This window comes from Bubalus bubalis, chromosome 17, assembly GCF_019923935.1.
Source record: "Bubalus bubalis isolate 160015118507 breed Murrah chromosome 17, NDDB_SH_1, whole genome shotgun sequence".
Taxonomy (NCBI): domain Eukaryota; kingdom Metazoa; phylum Chordata; class Mammalia; order Artiodactyla; family Bovidae; genus Bubalus; species Bubalus bubalis.
In genome coordinates this window covers 54,337,991-54,358,195 of record NC_059173.1, presented here as the reverse complement: position 1 = coordinate 54,358,195, position 20,205 = coordinate 54,337,991, and the positions used below count along the sequence as shown (strand labels likewise).

Sequence of the window (20,205 nt, the reverse complement as noted above, 5' to 3'; positions counted from 1 at the left end):
TTGTTTCTGTCCTGAGCCCATGTGTGTGTGTACTGTGAGTTGTGGCTCAGAGTCTGAAAGCTGCTGGTGTTCACGGCCAGATCTTCCTGAGGATAGCCTATGGACCCCTGGGGCTTGAGTAGCTACCACCCTTAAATCTGTGGGACAGTTATATCACTTCAGATCCTTTGGGGCCCCACACAGGGAAGGACAAAGGGAATTGGGCTGTCGGTGGAAGTGCTGTGCAGTAAATTTGTGCCACTATTCTTTGAAGAATTCTCTTTCTCACTTGGCCATGGGTGTAGAAGAGTGGGAAATAGTTACTGTTACAGGCGTGGGTTTTGTTGCAGACACGGAGCCCTCCTTTTATACCTGTAGTTCTCAGACTTGAGCCTGCATCGGGTCACCAGCGGAACTGGTTCAAAAAATAGACGGCCCGCTCTCGTTCCCACAATCTCTGATTCAGGAGATCTGGAGCTGGATCTGTATTTGCATCTGTATTTACATCTGTAACAAGTTCCCCAGAGATGCTGCTGCTGCTGCTGACCCAGGGGCCACACTTTGGGAACTGGTGCTTTATATTATGAACTAATTTAAACCGTTGAATCTGATAAACCCGGCACCATGTCCTTTGAGTTTTCTAGATTCATAACTCATTATTTTTTAGACTAAAAAGACCCACCAAAGTTTAATAACTCCTCTCTGAGTTATTCTAGATGGTTTGGCTCCTATTTAAAAGTTCTCCTCTGAACTTTTCTAAAGCCCCAAATTACAGGCAGTCAACCTAAAAATTTCATACACTTAAGCTGAACAATCAGTTATATTTGAGGGTTCCTGAGCTGATTGATACAATTTTTTTTTTTACTCTCTTCAGTATTTTCACATATTTGACTAACATCCTAGATATCATAATGTTATGTACCTGAGAAAATAGCAAATTGATAAGAAAGTTTGTCGTTGGACAGAGGTTCTGTTCGGATTAATTTGTCTGAGACCTACAGGTCCACCCACCACTATACTTTTCAAAGGTCTTAAAGATGATCTATCGCTTATTGAGTTCTGTGCCTCTGGGCAGTGTTACATGCCTATGGGGAAGTGCTTATTTTTCGTAACTAGGGACTTCCTATGAGTGAAAACAGAACATAGATCCTTTTAGGGGAAAAATTGCATGTTACTGTCTCTTTTTGAATATGGAAATTTTTCTTTGACATTGTGATGTTAACCGATAGACAAGAAAATTAATTTGACTATAATGTCTCACAGTAACACCTATTTTAGACAAAAATTTCAAGAAAGCCTGTTGTTTAACACATGCAGTAATCTGACTCACAAAATTATTGCAGACAAAACCTAATCCTTCAACATATTAATTCTAAAGAGACAACAAAAATATTCAGAATACGAAAGTCCTTTCATCCATTTCCAGCAGCCTGTTTATGTAATTTGGGTCTGTTCAATCAATCTGAGTCAGCAATATTTTTCCCTTAAATTTTTTTATAAGCAACCCAATCAGCCACTTCACCCCAGTTTATCAGGCTGGCTGTGCTGTTGATACAAATTTAGTCGTTAAGGTCACAAAACTTCATAACAAGATCGCAAGCTGCAAGATATACTACCGACCAGTGTTTAATTAGGAACTTTTTAATATCTTCATTATATCTAAATCCACTTAGCTATCATTAAGCTCAAAACAAAAGATTGAAATGCTTCTAGGGATTTCCCCCAGATCTTTCTGGTTTCCTCACAGTAACCATTTCATTTTTCAATGCAGCCTGATACTGACCTCAAGCCACAAAAACTTAAGTCATAACCAAAATTCCCATAATTTTCTTTCTTGAAAGAAAATATAGAGACATGGTTGCTGCCCAGAAATCAATAACCCTATCAGAAAGACAAAAACACACTCCTCTTATCTGCCAAGGTGCCAGGATTGACAAGGTTATACACTATTCTCATCTGATTTCTCATCCCACTCCCAGGAATGATCAAATTTGCCTATAATATTGATTGGCTCCCATGCTGCACCTATTTTAAATGTCCAGGGAAAAACTATTTTTCTTTTTTTCATAAACTTCATCATTAGCAGAGAGACAGAAAAATCCATTTTTGTGCACCTCCTAGCCCTTGAATGTTGACTGGGATTCTAGGGGTGACATTTTTACTCTCTTGGCTGGTTTAGAAATTTCCTGGAAACATGTAAAGAAGGACTCACTCAAACGTCAAATAGAGTTGAATGACTGGGCGTTGGTACTCTGGTCAGCTTTTAAGTAGCATCATTGCTCTGCCTTAGTGGTCATTGCTGATTTGAAGGTGTGGCCTTTGCATCGGTGCATCTGGTTCATTGCCAGGTAGCAAGTAGGAGGATGTCTTCTTTCTCTAATTCAGGAAGCTGGCAGGTTCGCACTGACATGTTATGATTCAGAGAATCCGGAGTATGTGGAAATCTACAGAGGGGATCCAAACAATGTCCCATCTGCCAAAATAGCTTCTTAGCAGAAGCAGGGGCCTTTAACCTCTCAAATCCAGCTCAAATCTCCAGGGAAATTAGTCTAATGGTCTTTACTGATAGTATTCTCTACTGAGCCATATTCCATGTCACAAAAGGATGTGCAAAGTGAGCCACCATTTCTTAATTTAGCTCAGGAGGTGAATTTCCTCTCACCTCCAAAAAGATGCTATCTTATTGGTTGAGGATCATATGAAGAAGTGGTGGTTTGGTCGCTAAGTCGTGTCCGACTCTTTCAACCTCATGGACTGTAGCCCACCAGGCTCCTCTGTCTATGGCATTCTCCAGGCAAGAATACTGGAGTGGGTTGCCATTTCCTTCTCCAGGAGATCTTCCCGACCCAGGAATTGAACCCAGGTCTCCTACATTGCAGGCAGGTTCTCTACTGATTGAGCCATGAGGGAAAGAAACAATTGCTTCTGTAATAGGAGCAAAAATAATATCATGGTACATCAAATAGAAAAGTCAACTACTGTGTGATCCCAATTTTCATGTGTATTTTTATATATTAAGATAAGTTAGCAGTGGTCATCTCTGGATGGTGGGAATTTGGGTGACTTTCATTTTCATTTTTGTGCTTTCCCTATTTTCCAAATTTTTCACAATCAGTGTATGTTATAGTCAGAAAATTAATCATCTCTCTTTAAAGGATTTATTATCAGAGTAGATCCTTTCATCTGTTAATCAAAGCATTTTTGTCATTCCCAAAGAAAAGTCCAGCTACATGTCACTGTGCACCGCTTATGGAGATGAGTGAAGAGGTGTGTCCTTTTTTCTCTGCAGGGTCTCCCCAGGATATAGCAGCTGTGAGGAGCCAGGCTGCCCTCCAGAGCATGCGAACTTCACGGCTGATGGCACAGAACGCAGGCATGATGGGAATGGGACCCTCCCAGAACCCAGGGACAATGGCCACAGCGGCCACCCAGTCAGAGATGGGACTGGCCCCTTACAGCAACACACCCACCAGCCAACCGGGAATGTACATGAGCACAGGAATGACCCAAGTGTTGCAGCACCCAAACCAAAGCGGTATGAGTATCACACACAACCAAGCCCAGGGGCCGAGGCAGCCCACCTCGGGGCAAGGGGTTGGGATGGTGAGTGGGTTTGGTCAGAGCATGCTGGTGAACTCGCCCATGACCCAGCAGCGCCAGCAGATGAAGGTAGGCCAGTCCTTGCCCAGGCCCCAGGGCCCACCGAGGCTGCAAAGCATCATGGGAACGGTCCAGCAGGGAAGCCAGAGCTGGCAACAGAGGGGCTTACAGGGGATGCCTGGGAGGACTAGTGGAGAGTTAGCATCATTCAGCAATGGCGCCAGCTACCCGCTGCAAGCCGGCCAACCGAGGCTGACCAAGCAGCACTTCCCCCAGGGACTGAGCCAGGTGGTGGATGCGAACACTGGCGGGGTGAGAACACTCAACCCGGCCGCCATGGGTCGGCAGATGATGCCGCCGCTCCCGGGGCAGCAAGGCACCAGCCAGGCCAGGCCCATGGTCATGTCGGGCCTGAACCAGGGCGTTCCCGGCATGCCAGCCTTCAGCCAGCCCCCAGCACAGCCGCCGATGCCCAGTGCCAGCTTTGCCTCCAGCAGCCAGAGCCAAGGCTACGAGCGGAACCCCCCTCAGGACATGTCGTACAATTACAGTGGCGACACAGCCGGGGCGTCCTTCCCCGGCCTCTCGGACGGTGCCGACCTTGTGGACTCCATCATCAAAGGTGGACCAGGGGACGAGTGGATGCAGGAGCTCGATGAATTGTTTGGAAACCCCTAGTTAGGAGAGGCCCAGGCCACCACAACTCCAGTGGTTTAAAGCTCCAGCCATGAAAAAGAAACAGGATGTCACCGCATCCTTGTTTTTTTTGTGTTGTTTTTTTGACCCACGTGATCTGAGCAAAGCTGCAGCCAGCTGACTGTGCAAGATCCAGGCGCCAATCCACAGCCCCACCGGGCCCCGTTTCACCTGATTTTCACACAGCAATGGAGACAGACGCCCTGAGGATCCTGCTGCAAGAGAGGGGGACACACCAGAGATGGGCAGGGAAGATGATTCCAGAGCCCTCAGCTTGGCCCTCCCTGTGATCACCAGGCCCAACAAGAGCCACTCCAGCCAAGACAGACTGCTGCCCAAAGTGAGGTGGCCATCAGTGCTTCCTGGCCTTGGCCCGGGTCTACAGCTTTGGAGACCCAGAGGGGAGAGAGCCTGGGGCTGAGAGTCCCACGGAGGCTGCTGGGTGGTGATGCAGGCCAAGAGCACAGGTCAGATATGCGCTGAACTCTGGCTGCAGAGAGATGTCACAGGAAGACAGGAGACCCTACAGGCCTGTATCCTGTTCACGATGACCTGCAGGAATTTTAGAGCTTGGAGAAGGGTCCTGGCAGTCCTGGGCGGGCAGCCCTCTGCTGATGACCCTGGTGGCTTTTACTTCGGGGAGTTGGCCTGGCGCTTCCTGGGGGCCCGGTACGACCCGATACATCTCAGCCGGTCCCATCTACTCCGGGAGGCCGAGGATGGGGAGGCCCGGGGTGGACGCTGTGTGTCTGTCAGTGTGGCCACCTTCCCCTCAACTGGTCCCTGCCCCCGTTCCTCCTCACCTCCGCTCCAGCCTGCCTGTGCTGGTCCTTGCAGACTATCCAAGAAGAAATGAAGCTTTTGTCTTTAGGGAGCCTGGGCGGAGGGAAAATAAGAGCAAGAAGAACTTAGACAATGCCTGAAATGCAAAGGCCACACTGGAGTTTTTCTTTCTCTGCCTGGAACCGAGCGGGTTGTTCTGCTGCTTGGGGGTGGGTTTCCATGAGCTGCATCTGATGTTTCTGGGACACTAGGGAGGACCAGCCTGGACATCACTGGCTCTGGTTCCCTTTGGGAAAATCCCAGGGGTGATGCTCTTAAAGCAGCCTGACCCTTCATCCCTGCTCACCGGAAAGACAACTCTCAAGCCCTGAAAGCTGAGGAACTGAAAAACCCATTGCTCCACTTCACCCATTTTGGTAATGAAAAGAGGGAAGGTATGGTTCCTTTCCTTGGGCAAAGCGATACCCTCTTGAAGTTCTGTACAGTTGTTCTTTGTGTAATTCACGCAGATCTGTCCTAAGTGAAGTCTGTTGGAAGGGATCCACAATCTCTGCTGCTGGAGGGCTGGTCTCATCTGCCGTCCCCTCCCCTCCCACTGGCCTGTTTCGGAGGCCACGGGACATAGCTCTTGTCCTAAGCGAGTGAGCATGGCATAAGCTTTTCTCCTGCCATCCCTTCCCTCCATGTCCAAAAGGCAGGCTAGCTTCTGTGCACTCACATGTCACTTGCCACACCAGAGCCCCGGCCCAGCCTGGGGGGTCACACTGGGGGCAGGTCCTGGGACTGAAGCAGGTAAAAATGAAGAGCTGGGACAGAGGATATAGAGAGGCAGCAGGCAGGCAAGCACTGCCCGGGGCCTGCTCGCCAAGTACCAAGGTCATAGCTCTCCTTGGCAAGGTGCAGGCTGGAGACCAGAGGGGGCCACATGGGTGAGGACCCAGGTCAGGGCTGTGGTCCCTGGGGGAAGAGGTGGTGGCAGGCTGACCATGAACTCCTTGCGTGAGGAGGGCCACCACCAGGGGAGGTCTCGAATAGAAGCAGATGAAAACCAAAAACAAGGGAAAGTGAAGAAACGAGAAGACACAGAAATATATATTTACCTTTTTCTGAAAGGTACAGGAAATAAATATATAAGCAATGATGAGGAACTGGAGGTGGCTGATGGAGGGGGAGAGGGGCCCTCTGTTCTCTCTTGAACGCTTCCTCCAAATGCTCAATACTGGGACCAACTACATAGAGAGGTAGATTTTAATAAGGTGGCTTCGTTTTGTTTTTTGTTTTTACTACGGTGCTGATGTATATGTAATGTCTAAAAAAAAAGTTATTTGTAAATAAGTTTTTACAATACTACAGATATCACTGGGTCTACTATCTGTAAAAAAAAATATACATATAAATATATATATACTGTTTGTTTAAAATAGAGTATTTTTATTTCATTCCTTAACTCATCATCCCAGCAGTGGTATTGCACTTCAGATGATATCAAATTACTAATTTGTACTGTATGATCTATGGCAACTCCCTCCATTTGATTCAGATTTTTCTAGTTTTCTGGTTTTACTTTGTACATTGAGCATTGCTTCTTTCCTTTTGAGAAATGTACAGAACTCAGAAATGTAGAAATGAAGTGATGTTGGCATACCACTTTTAAAGAAAAAAAATAATAAAAGATCGTTATCTGAACCAATCCAAAGTTTAGTTTATTTTAGGGAATTCCCTGGCAGTCCAGTGGTTAGGACTCCACACTTTGACTGCCAAGAGGCACAGGGTTCGGTCCCTGGTCGGGGAACTAAGATCCCACAAGCCTCACAGCATGGCCAAAGGAAAACAAAAAGAAACATTACTTTAAAAAAAAAGTCTCTTTTAGGACTGTCACAGGCGCTCCAGCCCTAATTAAGCAGATAAACGTTTTATGCCTGGGTTTTAACTGATTAACTGTAGTTGTTGTCTCGAAATTTTGATATCACTATTTAAACATTTAAGTAACAGTGGAGATCAATCAGTCATTCCCAGCCTTTTGAATTCCACCACACTGTTAAAACGTTCCAAATTTGCTCTCCGGGGGAATGTGGCAAAAGTGAAAGAAGAGAGTCATCTATGAAAGGAGTATACTGGATCCATCTGGGATTCAGAACCAAGACAGCTCAGCTTCTGCCTGGTTCACTCAGGGAACTTGGAAAACTGATAGTACACGTTTCATTTGAGAAGGAAGAAAACTCAAGGAATATATTAGGTGGGAGAGTAACAGTAGGCCTCGCCCCACTTTAATGGACACTGTAGTTAGGCGCATGCACACACACATACACCATGGGTGCCTTACCAAAGAGCTGCGTCTCTTTGGAGGGCGGTCTTCCGCCAGAGCCCGGCTCAGCCAACAGCACCCACAGAGTTGAACGTGCTTGGACGTTTCCATCCCTCCAGACTCAGGCACACACACACACACCATGGGTGCCTTACCTCCAACTGCGTCTCCTTGGAGGGCAGTCTCCCGCCAGAGCCCGGCTCAGCCAACAGCACCCACAGAGTTGAACGTGCTTAGACATTTACATCCCTCCAGACTCACGGAGCCAATGGCCTGCTGGTGCAGGAGCGTGAAAACCCAGTTAACTTGCCTGGACAAACCCTGAGACAGCATTTCTATCCTGAGCTCCCCTGCAGGAGCTGGCAGAGGTTGGGACTTCTCCAGAAGGTACCTCCTTGCTGGGCTTCCTGCCTTTTTCTTCCCTGTTCCCCCTCTCCCCAACTCCCTCAGCTTCCCCCTCCTGGGAGCCCTTCGTTAACAAATCACTCACATGTGAATCCACTCCACTTCTAGAAGACCTGACCTAAGGCTTTCCATCAGACTTTAAAAGGCATGGTAAAGGATCATGTGTCAAAACTGTCTGGATGAATGAAGCAGAAGAGGCCACAAGAACAGAATAAGGTCATCATCAAAAATAGATCCAAACCAAAGGTGCGTTTTAATACATATAAACCAAGAGAAAGAATGAACTCGACTATGGAAGAAAAGTCCCTTCCGTGGGTAGGGACTGACCCCTACCCGTGGCGGGCTGTGGTTCCAGACCAGCTGAAAAATAAGAGCATGGAGAAAAAAGCAGTGTGACACTGGGCCTTGTCCCAGTGATACAGACTTAGTGACATGCGATCAAAATTCAACTGATTTGGGGGTGGGGATGGGAAGGCTGGCAACCGAATAAATCATGAAGCCTGAGAAGGGCTGAGTACTTCTCCTGGTCTGGATTAGTTAAACCACATGTTTTTACTTACTGCCCTGGATGGATGGAATACCTTTCTCCTTTAAAATGATTCCTTATTTGTACTCATGTTGACCTTTGTAAAATCTCAGTACAACAAGTGTGTAACAGGGAAAGAAGGAGGGAGAGAATAAACATTTTTCCAAGAAGTCACTGGGCATCTGCCCCCGTGAGGAGGTATTTTACTGCTGAAAGTTAAGGAACATTCAGAAGCATTAAAGGAGCTATTTCTGCCTTTAATCCATCTTTTCAAGGAAGGTTCTATTAATATCTAGAGAAATGGGGTTAAAGAAAACAAAGACTTGATGTTTTTCCTTATAATGACATTTTAGCCACACCTCATCCTCCAAAGAAAAGAAGGGGAGGAAAAATACCTTGGGAGAGAGCAGGGCTACTTGTTCGCGGAACTAGTCCTTTATCTAACTTCTTTTTAAGTTGTAAGGACATTAGATTTCATGCTGCTGTCCTCTGGACAAGTTACCACAGACACGTGTCTCATTTCATAACAAGCAGAGGTAATTAGGGCATCATTCCCACGCTTGGGGCTTCCTGGGTGGTGCTCGTGGTCAAGAACCCACCTGCCAATGCAGGAGACTTAAGAGACCAGGTTTGATCCCTGGGTTGGGAAGATCCCCTGGAGGAGAGCAGGGCAACCCACTCTGGTATTATTCCCTAGAGAATCCCATGGACAGAGGAGCCTGGCAGGCTACAGTCCACAGGGTCCCACAGAATCGGACACGAATGAAGTGACTTAGCCCACAGCACTCACACACTTGGGCCATGTCCAGGACAGCTGCCGAGCTACAGCTGATGCTATGACTCCATTCCTAACGCTGATCCCAAGTCAAGCATGCAGCTCTCAACATTAAAAAAATCTACAGAGCTACCAAGAACCTGCCTTTAGCTTTTAACTTTGCTTCAGATTTTTTAACTTTTCTGTTATGAACCTTTTCCAACAGTCAGAAAAATAGAATAATGCAATGAAGAGCTACACACTTACCAACTCAATTTGATACTTATTAACACCTCGCCACATATGCTTCACATATATATTCTGTGGAACTATTTCAAAGCTATACACAACGGGTCACTTCACCCTACAACCTCCCAGCATACAACGCCAAAGAATTAGGGCATTTTCTTCCCTAGCCACAACAACATTATTGCCCTGAACACACAATTCCCTAATACTGAATTCTTATTCTTTATTCTAATTGTGCCAATTCCCATAGCTTTTTTTTTTCCTAACTAGGCTTTGATCAAGGACCCCACATTACCAGTTTATGCTTTTGAAGGCTCTATTAATAGAGAAAATTTCTTCTCCCTTTGTTTATAACATTGACTTTTTGAGATAAGGAATCTGATTTCTAAAAATAAAATTAAAAAACAAAACAAAACAGGGACTTCCCTGGCAGTCCAGTGGTTAAGATTCTGCACTTCCAATGCAGAAGGGCACAGGTTCGATCCCCGGTTGGGGAACTAAGATCCCACATGCACCACCCGGCCAAAACAAAGGGAAATAAAATCAATCAACTTACTAATACACAAAAAATATGTATGTCAAACATCTGAGAAACTTGTGTCTCTCTGGCCAGCACATTTACTCCCTGTAGCCAAATTTATATGAATTAAAATCATCAAGTGGTTGCCTTGGTGACAACAGAATTAGAACAAAGGGAATAAGTTCTAGTTCAGATACTGTAGAGATACAAAGTTTTGATATGCTGGTGGGCCCATCTTCATTTTCTACATGTGTGGTTTAACCAAACTGTGTGTGTATGTTTTCAGTTTACATATTTCAACAGTTCCAATTTAAATGCAAAATTCAAAGTGTTTACAAAGCCTGGAGAGTAAGATGTGGAAAAGTTGTGGGTTTTTTCTCACTTCCAAAGGATATGAGTCTGCAGAAATTGTGCTTTCAGGTCAAAAATTTGCACTCTCTTCCTTTATTGTCTTCAATGCACAAAACAATTAAAATGTCACAATACGAGTCACTATAAATGATCAGAATACTAAAAAGTAAAAAGACCATAGAATCACGGCACTGTAAGACAGCAATCCCATTATACCCGAGGAAAAAAACTGAGGCAGAGAGCTACCAGGGCTGCGGTAGGATAGCCAGCGAGTGGTGGAACAGGATTAGCGTTGACTGGCTCTGGTGTCTTCAGTTCTTTGCTGCACGACCTCCACTGCGAGCTGCCTTAGCCAGAGTCAGAGAGAGAGCTAGTGATCCCAGGCTGATGGTTCTCAGCGTGCTCTGGGCTATTCACACTGCCCTCTGGGATGCAAGAGGTGCTCGTGTCTTCTCCCCTTCTATTCTGGAAACACTAGTGTTTTAATACCTTTATTTTTCTCTATTACTCATGGTCTCTGTAACTGCCTTTGTACCAGCACACCAAAAAAGTCCCAATAAAAAGTGCTTGAAGATTCAGGCTGTCACTTTCTTTAGAAAAATTACAGAGAGTCCTTCTCCTGATACTAAAAAAGTGTTATATATGCTCACAATTCCATTTCCCTAAGGTTCCTGAAGACTCATGCCCATTTTCCAGATGAAGAAAGTGAAGGTCATCAGTCTTGTGCCAGACCGTGACTGCACGTCAGGGTCCAACAGCAGCAGGCCCCCAGCCCCGCAGGACAGGGGGTGTGCAGTGGAACCCAGCCTAGGTTCTCCAGTCATGACCATGACCTCTCTCTCCCCTATCCAGGGGCAAGGTATTCTCCAGGCACTCATCTCTGGATGGTTTCTTGAAAATGACAGATTTTTTTTTCTTTTTACTTTGTAAAGTCCATTTTCACAGCCAGCTGTGTCTTGTGCCATTAGTTGATGACTCTCTTCTCTGGCTACTTTATGTGTTTGCTGACTTCCTCCACCATCTGTGGCATTCCTGCAACCAATGAAATGGGCTCAGAGCCTTTTCAGCACCTGTCTGGAACTCCCCATCACGAGAGAAGCAATCTTAGAGGCAAGTGATGGAGGTGGTAGATGGAAAGCCCCAGGCACAGACAGGTCAGGTTGCTTTCTACCCACATGAGCAGCCATGACTTCAGCATGTGCTTCTAAAACCAGGGCTCAGCACACATCCACTGGTGTTAGGATACTTGCCCTCAGAGCAAATTTCAGGAAATCTAAAAGGTATGTTTCTATAAAGCCATTTCAAAAAAGAAAGAGAATTTTATTTCTTTTAATGGAACAAGTGGCACTGTCTAACCTTGAGAGTGGAAACATCTCCTATAAGCATTTGCACAAAGGAAGGTGAAATGTTAGAAGTGCCTCAGTTTCTTGGCAATATCGATGTCCAGGTATTCATCCAGAAAACTGTTCAGAATCCCCACGGCACCTAGGACAGTCAACAAGGCCAAAACCCCCAGACTCAGCCGGAAACCAGTGACCCTGTGGGCAGATATGAGAGAGACAAAGGTGATGAATAAACGGGGTTACAGGGAGGAAGCCGGGGAGCCTGGAGCAGACCTCTCCTATGAACACTGCCCAGAACTTCCGTGCTGTTGCACTTGAACATTTTGATTCATCAAATAAATTAGAGAAGATGCCTAGCTCCTTTGAACATTCAAAGAATCATCAACGCTGGGCAGGATTATTTCCTTGGCAACTTTGGGGAGATAGGGCAAAATGTTTGCAAGGATTTAAAGTGCAGTGGTCAAAGGGTGCACACTTAGAGCACAGCTTTACCCCTCCAGTGCTCTGCCTCACACCTAAGTGTGGAGGCCTGGGCAGGCGGCGTGCGCAGCACGTGCAGCTTTTTTGTCATCACGGCCATCGGTGTTACACCACAGGAACAGGGAGCTAAGACAGACCATCCTGCGACCTTCTGTCCAAATACACAATCCTTGGGTGCTCCCTACCTTTTTTTAGCAGCTTCTGCGTATCCCCAGAAATACTGGTGACGGGAATAGATGTACACCAGACCCAGACAAGTAGCAAAAACTAGAGAGAGAGAGAGAGAAAAAAAAAAATAGCAAAGACACAGAACATGATGGCAGACTCTCAAAACGTGGTGTGAAAACTGAGGCAACGCTCACGAAACGTGTATCTGACAAAGGCTTGTGTGTGGAATGTATAGAGAACTCAGACAATTCAATAATGAAAGAAAAACCATTTTTTAATGGGGAAAATACTTGAATAGAAAATTCACATAGCAATATAAGCAAGTGTACCAATAAGCACATGAAAAAATTTTTAACGTTATTCAACATCATTTGATATCAGCAAAACTGCAATTTAAAACCACAATGAGGGGACTTCTCTGGTGATCCAGTAACCGGCTAAGACTCCATGCTCCCAATACCAGGGGCCAGTGTTTGATCCCTGCTCAAGAACTAGATCCTGCATGCTGCAACCAAGACCCAGATCAGCCAAAAATAAAAAAAAACTTAAAAAAAATGTTCCCTCTTATTTAAAAATAAAGCCACAAGGAGATGATACCACTGCACACCTACCAGGGTGGCAAAAGTTTCAGAAGACAGACAGCACAAAATGTTGGGGATGTTAGAATCCTCATACATTATTGGTGGGAAAGCAAAACAGTACAGCTGCTCTGGGAAAAGATCTGGTAGTTTCTTAAAACACCAAACATTACTTTTTGACCCAGCAAGTCCTTCCTTTCCTGTGTATTTACCCAAGAGAAATGAAAGCACATATCCATAAAAAGACCTGTTCAGAATATTCACTGCAGCTGTATTCATCACAGCCAAACACTGGAAACAGCTGGGAATCCATACACAGGAGAATGGATAGCCGAACCGTGATAAGCATACAATACGGAACCCCACTGTCGATGAAAAGAAACGGACAACTTGCAACAGCATGGAGAATCCAAAAAACATTTTGCTGAGTGAATGAAGCATTATCTAAGAGTACATACTATATGATTCCAATTATGGACAGTTCTAAAATAGGCGAAACTAAACTAGGATGAAGAGCATCAGAGCACTCTTTGCCTCTGAAAGGGACGGGGAAGAACCTGAGGAAACTCTCTGAGTGGTAGTCATGTTCCACATCTTGATAGGGATCTGAGTGAGACAGGTTTACACATTTGTCAAAACTCATTAAATGGTACCCTTGAGATTTGTGCGTTTAACCAAATACACATTTTACCTAAAAGAAATGTGGAATGCAGGGTGATGTTCCACCATCTTGTCCAATAAAAAACAATCTCCGTATCTTTCTTGTACTAGGGACCCTCTCTTTTCCTCAGCAAGTCACAGATGCAAAATGCCAGAGCCCTCTTGAAAACACTAGAAGTCTGTTTGTGGGACTCTGGTATGATGGATAAAATTAAATTCATAATTTTATTACATCACAAACTTTTTGTTTGTTTGTTTCTACTGCATACTGTACCAAGTATCCTTATTGTAAGGTTTGAGGTTTGCAGTAAAAAAGACATAAGCTCCCTGCCCTTATGGGTTTATCAGCAAAGACAAAGGGAGAAGTACAGACTTGAATATGCTGTGAAGGAAACAAAGGGGGGTGGGCCAGGGGGAACAGGGGGCTCACCTTTAGGAAGGGGTCAGGGAGGGCCCCTCTGAGGGGTGCTGTTTGTGCTGGGCCCTGAAGGATGAGAAGGACAGGATCCAGCAAAGAGCTGGAGGAGAAGGGCTGATAGGGCCACCTGGCCTGTGAGGAAGGGGAGATCCTGAGCGCACCGTGGTTCTTGAAACTCCCTTTCTAAGCAACTGCTCCCACAAAGTCAAAGAGAACTGGTCAAGGCAGTAATAGGCCACCTAACTCTGGATGAGAAAGAATGAAAGTTACAACGAGATACCCAAGAAACCCTTCCCTGACAGGCAGGCAGCCTCATTCAGCCCATCCAGTGAAATCCAAAGGGTCAAATGGCACAGGCCGAGTGCCATCGCCAAAAGGCTCTTTTCTCATTAGTTGTGAATGTGGTCTCACCGGACAAGAAACGACCCTTCTTGCCCTTAAGGGGTAAAAAAAAAAAAGGTGACTTGGAATAGAGTTAAGTCTTTCTCTGCAGGATATTTTATCTGAAATTTCTCAGTTGACAGTAAAAAAAATTGTGACAGGGTTGTTGGCTCAGAGGTTAAAGTGTCTGCCTGCGATGCGGGAGACCTGGGTTTGATCCCTGGGTCGGGAAGATCCCCTGGAGAAGGAAATGGCAACCCATTCCAGTATTCTTGCCTGAAGAATCCCACGGACGGAGGAGCCTGGTGGGCTGCAGTCCACGGGGTCGCAAAGAGTCGGACACAACTGAGCGACTTTACCTTGCCTTTGAAAAGCAGCTGAATTTTGGTTGATTTAAATCTTAACAATCAAATGTCAAATGCAAATAAGGCCATGAGAGTTATCAGAGAAAAAAGAGATTGAATTTCTCCAAAAAGGTAGTTGGTGCTAATCTGACCTGTGAAAGGGCTAGGCAGAGTTTCAGTAAAGCCCTCAGCTCCCCAAGGATCCCCCATTCAAATAGAAAATGGATATTTACAAAGTTTCTCCATCCAGTAGACCACATTCTTGGAAACTCCTAAGAAAAAGCACATGGGTCGTTGGTCAAATACCTATAAACCCTGCTCTGAACTTGAAAGCTAATTTTCTCCTATACTGGTGAAAGCTAAGGTGGACAAAACACTTAACCACTCTGTACTTCAGTTTCCTCACCTATAAAGCAGAAATTATGGAACCTACCTCATAAGAGGTTTTTAATCCTATAAGTGCTACATAAGAGATAATATATGCGTGACACCTAAAAACGAAGCTTGGCAGGGACTTCTCTGGTGGTTCAGTGGTTAAGAATGTGCCTTCCAATGCAGGGGACATGGGTTTGATCCCTGGGGAACTAAGATTCCACATTACATCAAGGCTTCTGAGCCTGCATGCCACAACTACTCAAGCCTACGACTACTCAAGAGCCTGTGCTCCACAACAAGAGAAGCCCACGTGCCACAACTGGAGAGAAGCTCCCACACACCACAGCTGAGACCCCAAGCAGCCAATTTAACTAAAAAAAAAAAGTACCTGGCATGAAGTAAGTACTCAATAAATATTAGCTATAATAACTAGCTGCTACTGCTAAGTCGCTTCAGTTGTGTCCAACTCTGTACGACCCCATGGACTGCAGCCCACCAGGCTCCCCTGTCTCTGGGATTCTCCAGGTAAGAACACTGGAGTGGGTTGCCATTTCCTTCTCCAATGCATGAAAGTGAAAAGTCAAAGTGAAGTCCCTCAGTCGTGTCGGACTCCTAGCGACCCCATGGACTGCAGCCTACCAGGCCCCTCCGTCCATGGGATTTTCCAGGCAAGATTACTGGAGTGGGGTGCCATTGCCTTCTCCGATAATAACTAGGGTAAACTGTTAATTCTGTGTTCTGTTCCTGCAGATAAATTAGAATTTATAGAGTATTAGACTTGAAGCCAAAATCACATGTCATCTTCATTCTGGAGTCCCCCACATCTGGTTTGTTCCAAGTTTTTATTAAAAAAAAAAAAAAATCACTGAATTAAATTGAATGAAGCCAAAGTTAGCCTATCTGTAGCACACTGCTCTTTGATGCAAACAGACAGTGCTTCTTTTGCTTAAAACAATTTCCAGGATCCATAGATGTGTAGGTGAATATTTGCTACTTAATGGCTGTAAGGACCACAGGCATCATGAGAACAGAGTTGTCTTTTAAACTTACCTTGGTTGAAATACCATCCAGCCATCCACAATGTGATTATGAATATTGGGTAAAACTCCACACAGTTTTGCCTGCAGGAAAAAAATAAAGATGTAGGTTATTCTATGAGAAAACTATACACCAAAGCAGTGAGTTTTCACCTAGAGGTAAATGTCCAGCCTCTTCTTACAAAAATAATACAAGAATTAACCTAAAGAGCATAAGTGTCCTTATAGGTAAAATTAGTCTTTCAAGTGAATGAGTGAGTCACTTAATTGTATCCAATTCTTTGGAATCCATGGACTGTAGCCCGCCAGCCTCCTCTGTCCATGGAATTCTCCAGAGAAGAATACTGGAGTGGGTAGCCATTCCCTTCTCCAGGAGATCTTCCTGATCCAGGGATCAAACCCAGCTCTCCTGCGTTACCAGCAGATTCTTTATCATCTGCACCTCTAGTGTTTCAAGGTTAGACTCAAACATTTTTCAAACCTCAGAGCGGGGCCAAGAATCACTCTTCTACATGTAAGTTGCCAGCAGTAGAATTATAGCTCTTTTCCAAAAGACAGGCCTAGAGATGGTTCCAATTCTGAGCCTAAAGATCATTCTGTATCTTGTCTAAATAACCCAGTAAATAGCTCATTCATATTAAATGGATTTCTTGCCCAGAATTCTCTTGCATCCAGTGCCTTCCATTTGAGTTGCTCATCGTATTAAATGGTTTTCAAAGAAATCCCCTAAAACCTCCTGAAACAAATGAAGCATATTTCATTCCCATTTTATGGAGGAAAAAACTAAAGAGTGAGAACCCAAGCTGACGATGCCTCCCAGAGAATCAGAGGAAGTCTGTGTCATCTCCAGACCCCAAAGCTCTGTCCTAATGTCAAGTCAAATTGCTTCTATTCATAGAAGACTTGGGTGGAAATTTTGATACTATTTTAAGCAAAAGGGAATCATTATCTGGGAACTATAATTAATTCGTCTGCACCTAGCAAAAGGAAAAAAGATGAATTATATTCATCTTCCTTCCTGTGCTATGCCCCCAAGTGATCTTGGTTAGGTTAGCTGAGCTCTCTGCTGACAATATCACAACGAGGTAAAAGAAAACTTCAATGTAATGTGTAATAAGGTCTTGAGTCTATCCTGGTGGAAGAGTCATAGTCTACAGGATTAGAAATGATCCTACATCCTTCCTTTAAGGATGGATGTAGGATCCTTAAGCCTTAAAGCTTGAGTATGTAAGGTTACGAGGCAAACGACCAAGAAACAGTTGATCCTTGTTCTTAAAGGCTGAGTCTTCTAACCCAGGTCACCTTGAATGATTCTTTTTTTTCTCTCTCTCTTTTTTCCCTCTTCTTTCCTCAATGTGGGCAGGGGGGAAGTGTTTTGTTTTGGTTTGTTTTCTTTTGTGACCAAGATGCTAACATGGGAGGCTCTTAAACTTCCCTCCTTCTGCAGGTGCAATGAATGTGTAGACACACACAGAGCAACTCCCTCTGCAAGAAATCCTGAAACCAGCTGAATGACTCCTACACATCAGGCCAATATGAAAGCAGCCATAGTGGGAGTTCCCTGGTGGCCTAGTGGTTAGGATTCCAGGCTTTCACTGCTATGGCCCAGGTTCAGTGCCTCGTCAGGGAACTGAGATCCTGCAAGCTGAGTGGTGTGGCCAAAAAAAGGCCACACTGAAACAAGCAAAAGAAGCTGAGACACACTCTCCTCACCCCTATCACAGCATCATACGTTCAGGAGGAAATCCTCAACCCCAAGCTTCTCCCTGAGGAGCAAAGGGGTTAGACTGCACATCTCGCACTCCAAGTTTAAAGACTTCTGCCTGAGGGCTGATTTCCCCAAAATGCAACCCCACAGGGTTTGCATCCATGAGACCTACAGGACTGTAGCAAGCAAAGAAGCATTTCTTAACAGAATGCATGAACACTCAGTACAGCTAACCATCTGGGGCTCAGTGCAGAGGAAGCAGGCAAAAAGTCATGTCTCCAGTCTTCCTCTAGAGAGGGTCTGCCTCCATACTTACAAGCTGATGCCTGGAGACCCTGCTTCTAGTTTAGCACATATCCAGGGGCTAGATGAGATCCTCCCTGGTGCCCATGGGAGCTGATGGGCACTTCCCTTACCTACTGCCTTCAATTCACTCCATTGATAAAACGAGATTGCCAGCATCGGTCCAGAAGGAGTTTGCACACACATCTGGCACCCTAGCTTTTGCTGTTGCTCCCTAAGGGACAGGCCCCCAAACTACTCAGCTCTGATAGCCAATGAGGCTTGCATTCACAGGTCCTACAGGACCATCACAATCAATGAAACAGTTCTAAACTTGGTGGGCCAGAAGCGGGTGGGAAGATATATTCAAAGTGTTGGGGGAAAAAAAAAAAAAACTGCCAACTAAGAAAACTCTACCCTGCAAAGATATTCTTCAAAATTGAGGCAGAGATAAAGAATTTCAGAAACAAAATCTGAGGGAGTTCATCACCACTAGACATGTAAGAGATGTTAAAGGGAGGTCTTCAGAAAAAAACAAATACTATATGATATCACTTATGGGGGGAATCTAAAAAAGTACAACAAACCAGTGAATATAACAACAACAACAAAAACCATAGACCTCATATAAGAAGACTAAGGGGAAAATATCCTTGACATTAGCCTTGGTAATTATTTTTTTGGATTTGGCACTAGAAGCAAAGGCAACAAAAACAAAAATAAACAAGTGGGACTAAATCAAACTAAAAAGCTTCTTCACAGCAAGGATGTCGCCAACAAAATGAAAAGGCAATCTGTAGAATGGGAAAAAAATACATGCAAACCACAAATTCGATAAGGGGTTACAACCCAAAATATAGAAAGAACACATACAACTCAATAGCAGAGAAAACCAAACAACCCAATTTAAAAATGGGCAGAGAACCTGAACAGACATTTGTCCAAAGACGTAAATGACCAACAGGTACATGAAAAAGTGCTCAACATTGCTAATCATCAGCAAAATGCAAACCAAAACCATAATGAGATATCACCTCACACTTCTTTAAATGGCTATTATCAGAAAGACAAGGAACAAGTGCTGGCAAGAACTTGGAGAAAAGAGAACCCTTATACACTGTTAGTGAGAATGTAAATTGATGCGACCACTATGGAAAACAGCATGGAGATTCCTCAAAAAATTAAAACTAGAACTGCCATATGATCCAGCAATCCCACTGCCAGGCAAATATCCAAAGGAAATGAAATCACTATCTTGAAAAGATATCAGTATTCTCATCTTGATTACAGTGTTACTCACAGTAGCCAGTATGGAAACAATCTAAGGGTCCAGCAGTGGATGAATGGATAAAGAAATATGATATATTTACACACAATGGAATATTATTCAATCTTTAAAAAGAAGGAAATCCTGCCATTTGCCACAACCTAGGCAAACCAGCAGGGCATTATGCTAAGTGCGATAACCCAGACAGAGAAAGACAAATAGTCCCTGGTACCACTTACATGTGGAATCTTAAAAAAAAAAAAAAAAAAAAGGTGATCTCACAGAAACAGAAAACAGAATGATGAGTGCCAAGGCCTGAGGGTGGACAAAATAGGGAGAGTCAAATAAAAGGGTACAAACTTTCAGTTATTAAGGTCAGAGTGAAAGAGGAGAGTGAAAAAGTTGGCTTAAAACTCAATATTCAGAAAATTAAGATCATGGCATCTGGTCCCATCACTTCATGGGAACTAGATGGGGAAACAATGGAAACAGTGTCAGACTTTATTTTTGGGGGCTCCAAAATCACTGCAGATGGTGACTGCAGCCATGAAATTAAAAGACGCTTACTCCTTGGAAGGAAAGTTATGACCAACCTAGATAGCATATTCAAAAGCAGAGACATTATTTTGCCAACAAAGATCCGTCTAGTCAAGGCTATGGTTTTTCCAGTGGTCATGTATGGAGTTGGACTGTGAAGAAGGCTGAGTGCCGAAGAATTGATGCTTTTGAACTGTGGTGTTGGAGAAGACTCTTGAGAGTCCCTTGGACTGCAAGGAGATCCAACCAGTCCATTCTGAAGGAGATCAGCCCTGGGTGTTCTTTGGAAGGAATGATGCTAAAGCTGAAACTCTAGTACTCTGGCCATTTCATGCGAAGGGTTGACTCATTGGAAAAGACTCTGATGCTGGGAGGGATTGGGGGCAGGAGGAGAAGGGGATGACAGAGGATGAGATGGCTGGATGGCATCACTGACTCGATGGATGTGTGTCTGAGTGA

General features: G+C 44.6%; 2 protein-coding genes across 7 annotated transcripts in view; one reads left to right on the top strand and one right to left on the bottom strand.

The window, feature by feature from the left end:
- The window catches only part of MAML3 (mastermind like transcriptional coactivator 3), a 460,242-nt gene extending 453,494 nt beyond the window's left edge, over positions 1–6,748 (top strand). For all 3 annotated transcript variants that reach the window (XM_025267081.3, XM_025267080.3, XM_044930446.2), the window contains exon 5: positions 3,269–6,748. In XM_025267081.3, coding sequence (XP_025122866.3) covers positions 3,269–4,257 — 989 coding nt within the window. In that variant the 3' untranslated portion in view covers positions 4,258–6,748. The remainder of the gene's footprint in view (positions 1–3,268) is intronic.
- Positions 6,749–10,245: 3,497 nt separating this feature from the next.
- Positions 10,246–20,205, bottom strand: part of MGST2 (microsomal glutathione S-transferase 2) — a 36,399-nt gene continuing 26,439 nt past the window's right edge. For 2 of the 4 annotated variants that reach the window (XM_006079260.4, XM_044930448.2), the window contains exons 3-5: positions 15,966–16,036; positions 12,177–12,258; positions 10,246–11,706 (exon numbers count right to left, since the gene is read on the bottom strand). In XM_006079260.4, the coding sequence (XP_006079322.1) occupies positions 11,577–11,706; positions 12,177–12,258; positions 15,966–16,036 (283 nt within the window). In that variant the 3' untranslated portion in view covers positions 10,246–11,576. Of the gene's footprint in view, positions 11,707–12,176; positions 12,259–15,965; positions 16,037–20,205 lie in introns of those variants that run through there. The other 2 variants (XR_329408.4, XM_045163169.1) reach the window with 2 other exon arrangements.